We start from the raw sequence: 7187 nt of genomic DNA on the forward strand, positions 1-7187 counted from the left end.
TGATAAGAAGAAAAAGAGACATGTCATCGTTTTCAGGATCACTAGCCCTTTTCTGAGTAAGAGTCTCACACACTGATGTGAGTCCCTTTACAGCATTCACACGTGCCTCTGCATCTCTGTCGTCAGCATTCACCTGCTTGGAAGAAAAAACATCCATCAAAGTCAATTATTTGATTCTGTTTTCTAGAGTCAATTATATCATTCTGTAATGAAGTCATATGTAGTCTTCCTTACCTCTATCTTACACGCACTGCAGAGCTTCAAAACTATATCCTTCCATTTTGCAGTCAATAGTTCAGATGGCAAGACACCCAATGCAAGTGCAGAACCTCTTCGGACAGCTACATTTGGGTCCGTTAGATGTTTTAGGTGTTTTGATATTAAATCAACAGATTTCTTTTCACTGCCAACGAGATAGGATTGCACAAGCTGTTTAACAGCACTGACAGCTACATTCTGTATGTGATAAGTGAAACATGTCAACTAATGAATGCTATATATATATAATGTTTTCCAAAAAATCCGCTGTAGCACATTGGTTTAAACACGGACTGGATGAAACGGATAATAATCCCCTTCATCTAGCTTGATTTCCGGGTTCAAACCCCGGCAGCGGAACTTTCTTTTTTAACCTTACAACTTTTTATCTTATACATATTACCCTAATTTCACGTTTTATTGAAAAAAGAAGCACTATTGCAAAGCTGCAGCAATGTCTACGGTTCTCAAAGATTATATAGGTTTTTCCCAAATATAGGTACCTGTATTTGAGAATTAGGATGTCTTAAATTCTCAGTGAGAGTATCAAGCAAGATCCGTACTGTTCTCTCAGCTAATGTCACATGCGATAATGAGATACACTCAATAAACCGTGAGACAGCCAGTCGCATTATTTCTCCACCTTTTCCACGGTAAAGGCGTGCTTTCTCAATGCAAGGGACAATCCCAGCCATACGTTTTTGGCTATCTGTAAAGATTGAGTGCAACATGGGACTTTATTATTAAGGGATAACAAAACCAACCATCAAACTCTGTTAATTTTTCATCTGACAATCAACTAACAAAGTGTGAGTTCATATATAGTGATAGGGTCTAGATTCCAAGACATAGTTTTGGTTTTCCATACTAAAAATGATCTGTACTTGCATATGCAAAGATGCCACAAAAGCCAAAGCTGAAAAATAGATGGTACTAACCAGCAGAAAGGACATAGCCACACTTGTGCAAAGCTAACACAACCTCTCCAGCTGCCAATGTTGCACCATGGCGCATGCACAAATCAGTTGAAAGGGTACAAGGAACTAGTTTCTCGAGCACATAGTTGGAAAAGTGCTTAGGCTCGTACTTAACAAGAGCAGCAAGAGCTTCTGCAGAAAGTTCTCTTAAGCTTTTATCCTGATATCATAAGATTGAAAAATTAACATATTATGAAAGCTACAACTAGGAACATTGATTTGATACAGTTCCCAATCAAGCTATTGGATCTATTTTATGAGTAGTTGAATTTTGAAATTAGTTGTTGACCACTTAACAGAACTGTTCCACATTAGAAACAGCAGAGCACTAAATAGGTATTAGAATTGTAGATAGTCAGAGGTAAACCAATATCAAATAGTGTATAAGATAAGTATACCCAGTGGCAGATCTTGTTGTATAGTAATTCATCCACAAAAGGATATAGATACCCTTCATATTGAGCAATGGAAACAGCAACCTGAAGGTAAGAGTTCACCCGAGAAGAAAGGGAAAAATAATCAGCTATGTTTACTATGTCAATCCCATGAGGGTAATTTCCTTGCCTTCCAACATTCTCTTGGAAAGCAGCGGCAGCAGCCCTTCTACAGTTTACCTGATAAAAGACATCAATAAATTTACGCAACGAAGAGATCTACAAAAACACAATTCTTTAAATCAAGCAAGAAAAGACGACACATTATAGTCAAAAAAGGGATTAGTACCTCTCTATCAAAGGAACCCACTATCAATAAATCTGGAGCAAGCTGATCCAGCACATTTTTCATATCTTTGTGGGAATAGGCGCGCCCAAATGCCCAACAAACATAGGCAGCTGCATCACGGACATGAGATCCAACACTGTGTGGACCTCGGCGAACATCATAATGAAGTGCCTGTAAGTAATATTTAGATGTAAATGCATAGAGATTCTGCATAATTTGTGTGTGTGATGCCATTGCTTCGTATGTGTTGACTAGAGAAATAAGTAATCATGTTCTTGGGATAGAGTACGACCTTCACAATAACTGGGACAACTTGTGGAAAACTTCTAGGCAACAATAACCCTCTACGAGCCAGTTCAGCTAAGGCCAAACAACCCCCATGCCATGAACCATCTCCCTGAATATCATGAAAATCACAATAACTGTCAGCTAGATAATGAATTCTTGTAACCTGAATTTTAAGTACATGCAAGCCATGCTGCCATATATCCAATACGAGTACCTCTCCTGGTGAAAACAGCTCCAATACAGATGATAACACCTCTTCAGACAGAACAGATGTTAGTCGTGAAGTTACACGACCTATACCCTTTGCAGCAGACCAACGAACCACAGTGTCCTACACAGTTAAAAAAATAGTAAATTTTAGAAGGACAATGCTTGCAAATACTAGTGACATGTGATATTGTATGGTAGGCGGCTGAAAGTTTCATGTGGGAAAAAGTTCACATCAGATATCAAGATAGGCTCATCCCAGCTTTAAGTGACATGTAAGATATTGCTTACATTCAAGATTTGTTTGAGTGTCACCTGGTTACTCTATTTAACAACTTGGTACAATGTAGCATATATACTACTCAAAATTATNACATCATAATGAAGTGCCTGTAAGTAATATTTAGATGTAAATGCATAGAGATTCTGCATAATTTGTGTGTGTGATGCCATTGCTTCGTATGTGTTGACTAGAGAAATAAGTAATCATGTTCTTGGGATAGAGTACGACCTTCACAATAACTGGGACAACTTGTGGAAAACTTCTAGGCAACAATAACCCTCTACGAGCCAGTTCAGCTAAGGCCAAACAACCCCCATGCCATGAACCATCTCCCTGAATATCATGAAAATCACAATAACTGTCAGCTAGATAATGAATTCTTGTAACCTGAATTTTAAGTACATGCAAGCCATGCTGCCATATATCCAATACGAGTACCTCTCCTGGTGAAAACAGCTCCAATACAGATGATAACACCTCTTCAGACAGAACAGATGTTAGTCGTGAAGTTACACGACCTATACCCTTTGCAGCAGACCAACGAACCACAGTGTCCTACACAGTTAAAAAAATAGTAAATTTTAGAAGGACAATGCTTGCAAATACTAGTGACATGTGATATTGTATGGTAGGCGGCTGAAAGTTTCATGTGGGAAAAAGTTCACATCAGATATCAAGATAGGCTCATCCCAGCTTTAAGTGACATGTAAGATATTGCTTACATTCAAGATTTGTTTGAGTGTCACCTGGTTACTCTATTTAACAACTTGGTACAATGTAGCATATATACTACTCAAAATTATTGTGTGGGCATCTAATCATATAAATTGAGACATAACTACCTCAAGTTATCAGCCTACGCCTAACAGTTGGATCTCACCCTTTAAACATACCGTGTCCCTCAAACCAGAGAGTAGCATTTCAATAATCTCTTCTAAGATTTCTGGAACATACATATCTTCATCCTCTTGGTCATCCAAACTTTCTGGTTGTGAGACAGCAGTCACGGTATGATCAGGAGCCAATCTTTGAGATGAACTCGTAGACATATTCTCAGAAAGAGAGGCGGTTCGAGCCTGCAGGTAAATCAATAAATAAGTCTCAGATAACTACTGAAAACGACTAACAATTATATAAACATAGAGTTCAAAAAATATAAACCCATGAAGCGGAAGTGGCTCTTCAAAATACTATTCTACACCTAAAAAGGTATGTACCACATAGCGCCAGGAAGGAGAACGATGAGGAAGACAAACAAGCCCTATCCTTTGAGTTAACTTGATCAAATACTTGCGAAGCAGAGAGCTTTTAGCCGCCGCATTTGATTTGCTTAACACGTTCACATCATTTAAAACAATAGGAAGCACATCTAGCAACACATTCCGGCTAGCAGTCTGTCAAATGAGTAACAGAAACCATATTGGATCAAAATGCAACAACTTGAGTAAAGACAGGCAAATCAAATGTGTACTTTACTGACATCTGTATATGTCTAACATGTTCAGTACGAACCATTATTAAAACAAAGTAAACAGCTCCAGGTTACAAGAAAAGAAACCTTAAAAATGGCAGCAAGAGCTTCCAACACACCAATCAAGCGAAAGTGATGCATGACACTATCTTCCTTAGAAGATAAAACTTCATGGGTCCACTCGAAAAAGCTGAAAATGAAAATGCCATAACAGAACAAAAAAAAATTAGTTCATCCACTCAAGTACAAGTTACAAGAGTAAATAGCATTTTATAAACAATCTTATTGGTGTCTGGTGAAGTCAAGCTTTCAACTGATGGTGATAGGAACAGACCTTGAAAAAGCTTTTCCCATATCCGGACGGGTCAAAAGCTTAGAGAGAAGCAATCCAGATATCCTTCGCATTGGTCCAGCACTGCACAGATAGTCCTTACAAAAACCTAATATCTTCAACACCAAAGGAGCAAGATCGTCCACACCAAAGCTCTTGTCGTTTGCAATACTTGTATCAACAGAAGATATATCAAAAGGAACCAACACAAGGATCGAAAGCCACAAAAGAGTAACACATTTAGCCTCCATTTCTCCAGTGCTTTCTTGCCTCAAGGCAGAAACAGAAGTCGTGCTATGGCATTTCTCCAGTAGCAACACGGCGAGTTCTAAATCAGATACTTGATGAGGAAAGAACTTGATAACAGCTTTGTAGCCACATACAGTAACTAAAGCATAGATAATGATGCTTATTGGCTTAATAATTTCAAGAGTTTCATCAGGTTTCGCTTCTAATTCAACTGATTTGGAGCGGATGATAAACATCAATGGTGAAACTATACTCTCTAAGTAAGGTTCCACTAGTTGACCTTGCTCCTGGTACTTATCCATCTATACAATACAACAAAACAAACAAGGTTGGAACTTGGAGGGGAGAATAAAATCGGGTGGATGAAGTAAAAAAGAGTAAGAAGCGTACGATGGATCGGATCTTCCGAACAGAGGTAGGATCAACAACACGGCCATTTGAAACAATATCATCGAGAAGGGATTTAACGAGCTTCCATTCTTGTAAGAAGTACCTCTGTAGAACCCTCTCCTTGGAATCATGCTCATCGTCTTCTTCTTCCTCTTCCGTTTTTACCACCGCCTCGATTTCGATTCTCGTCGGAGAACTTTCCTCGTTTGTAGTGGCCATCACTGGATGGATCAACGGAGGCGAATTTTAATTAATTCCCGCTCGCCGGCAATTTTGTCACTGGGAAAGAAAAAAACAACGAGATCGGTGAAGACGAGGAGAGAGACGGCGAGAGTTTGTATTTTAAGCCCATTAATCTTATTTTGGGCCTAAAATATAAAGGCCCGTTCGTTTCGTAAACCGGCTATAACCAATTAAATTACAAGACCCCGAACCAGTGGTTGTACCAGATTCGTTTATGGCGGAATATCCAATGAGGAAAAGAGGTAGGAGAATCACTAAACTCTTAGCCATAATCAGCGGTCAGGATGATACCCTTTAGTGGAATCCAACGGTCAGATTTGATCTGAGTTGTCCCTTAGTGAGGACGAAGAGATGGGCGAGATGTCGTTTTGATTGGCTAAAAATCTCACTCAATAAAAATAAGAGTTGCAGAGAGACTCTCTCATCTTCTTCATTTCTTCTTCATCACCATCATCTTCTATCTCTCTCTCTATCAGTAGAGAGCGATAAGAAAAAACATGGCTTCTACTTCTTCACTCGCTCTCTCTCAAGCTCTTCTAGCTCGTGCTATCTCTCACCATGGTTCAGACCAGCGTGGATCTTTACCAGCTTTCACTGGACTCAAATCAACTGGCTCACGCGCCTCCTCTGTTTCGTCTCGTAGACGTATCGCTCAATCCATGAACAAAAACCGATCTCTCCGTCCTCTCGTACGCGCTGCAGCTGTTGAGACTGTTGAGCCAACCACTGATTCGTCTATTGTTGACAAATCGGTCAACTCCATTAGGTTTTTGGCTATCGATGCGGTTGAGAAGGCTAAATCAGGTCATCCTGGTCTTCCTATGGGTTGTGCTCCCATGGCTCACATTTTGTATGATGAGGTCATGAGGTATAATCCCAAGAACCCTTATTGGTTCAACCGTGACCGATTCGTTTTATCTGCTGGTCATGGATGTATGTTGCTTTACGCGTTGCTTCATCTTGCTGGCTACGACAGTGTCCAGGTTTGTGATCTCTTCTTCTTTGTCTTTCGATCTGATCATAATTGACGAATGTAGTAACTTCAAAGGATAGATTTTTACCTGTAAAGTTCATAGATTTACTGAAAAAAGTGTTGGATTTGTTTATTAGGAGGAAGATTTGAAGCAATTCCGTCAATTTGGAAGCAAGACACCAGGACATCCTGAGAACTTCGAGACTCCTGGAATTGAAGTCACTACTGGTTTGTCATTTTTGTTTCTTTGGCTTTTATGGTTTATGCAAATTTGCAGAAGCTTTTTTTATATCTGTATTGACAATTGTGCTCTCTGTTTTGTGCTGGTAATCAGGTCCTCTTGGACAAGGAATCGCCAATGCTGTTGGTTTAGCTCTTGCTGAGAAGCACTTGGCTGCTAGATTCAACAAGCCTGATGCTGAAGTTGTCGACCACTACACGTAATATATTTCCCATATTTTTGTCATCGTTCTTGGTTTGTATGTAGCTTCTGACATTGGAATTATTGTTTTTTGATTGGTTGTGTCTAGATATGCTATCCTTGGAGATGGTTGTCAGATGGAGGGTATTTCAAATGAAGCTTGCTCTCTAGCTGGCCATTGGGGACTTGGAAAGCTCATTGCTTTCTACGATGACAATCACATTTCCATTGATGGAGACACAGAAATTGCCTTCACTGAGAACGTGGACAAGCGTTTCGAAGCCCTTGGATGGCATGTTATCTGGGTGAAGAATGGAAACACTGGGTATGACGAGATCCGTGCTGCCATTAAGGAAGCTAAAGCTGTTACAGA

General features: G+C 39.6%; 2 protein-coding genes across 3 annotated transcripts in view; one reads left to right on the forward strand and one right to left on the reverse strand.

Annotated features, from left to right (window-relative positions):
* LOC104788353 (tubulin-folding cofactor D) overlaps window positions 1-5499 on the reverse strand; it is an 8237-nt gene extending 2738 nt beyond the window's left edge. Inside the window, exons 1-12 of one of the 2 annotated variants that reach the window (XM_019246179.1) lie at window positions 5178-5499; window positions 4542-5089; window positions 4295-4397; window positions 3954-4130; window positions 3630-3812; window positions 3175-3291; window positions 2965-3069; window positions 1959-2129; window positions 1634-1849; window positions 1197-1395; window positions 762-967; window positions 235-456 (exon numbers count right to left, since the gene is read on the reverse strand). In XM_019246179.1, coding sequence (XP_019101724.1) covers window positions 235-456; window positions 762-967; window positions 1197-1395; window positions 1634-1849; window positions 1959-2129; window positions 2965-3069; window positions 3175-3291; window positions 3630-3812; window positions 3954-4130; window positions 4295-4397; window positions 4542-5089; window positions 5178-5396 — 2466 coding nt within the window. In that variant the 5' untranslated portion in view covers window positions 5397-5499. The remainder of the gene's footprint in view (window positions 1-234; window positions 457-761; window positions 968-1196; window positions 1396-1633; window positions 1850-1958; window positions 2130-2964; window positions 3070-3174; window positions 3292-3629; window positions 3813-3953; window positions 4131-4294; window positions 4398-4541; window positions 5090-5177) is intronic. The other variant, XM_010514107.2, reaches the window with a different exon arrangement.
* Window positions 5827-7187, forward strand: part of LOC104789804 (transketolase-1, chloroplastic) — a gene marked incomplete at its 3' end in the record, with an annotated part of 4915 nt that continues 3554 nt past the window's right edge. The window contains 3 exon segments of the mRNA XM_019246180.1: window positions 5827-6403; window positions 6531-6621; window positions 6728-6833. Of these exon segments, the coding sequence (XP_019101725.1) occupies window positions 5918-6403; window positions 6531-6621; window positions 6728-6833 (683 nt within the window).

The sequence above is a fragment of the Camelina sativa genome, chromosome 5, assembly GCF_000633955.1.
Source record: "Camelina sativa cultivar DH55 chromosome 5, Cs, whole genome shotgun sequence".
Classification (NCBI taxonomy): Eukaryota; Viridiplantae; Streptophyta; class Magnoliopsida; order Brassicales; family Brassicaceae; genus Camelina; species Camelina sativa.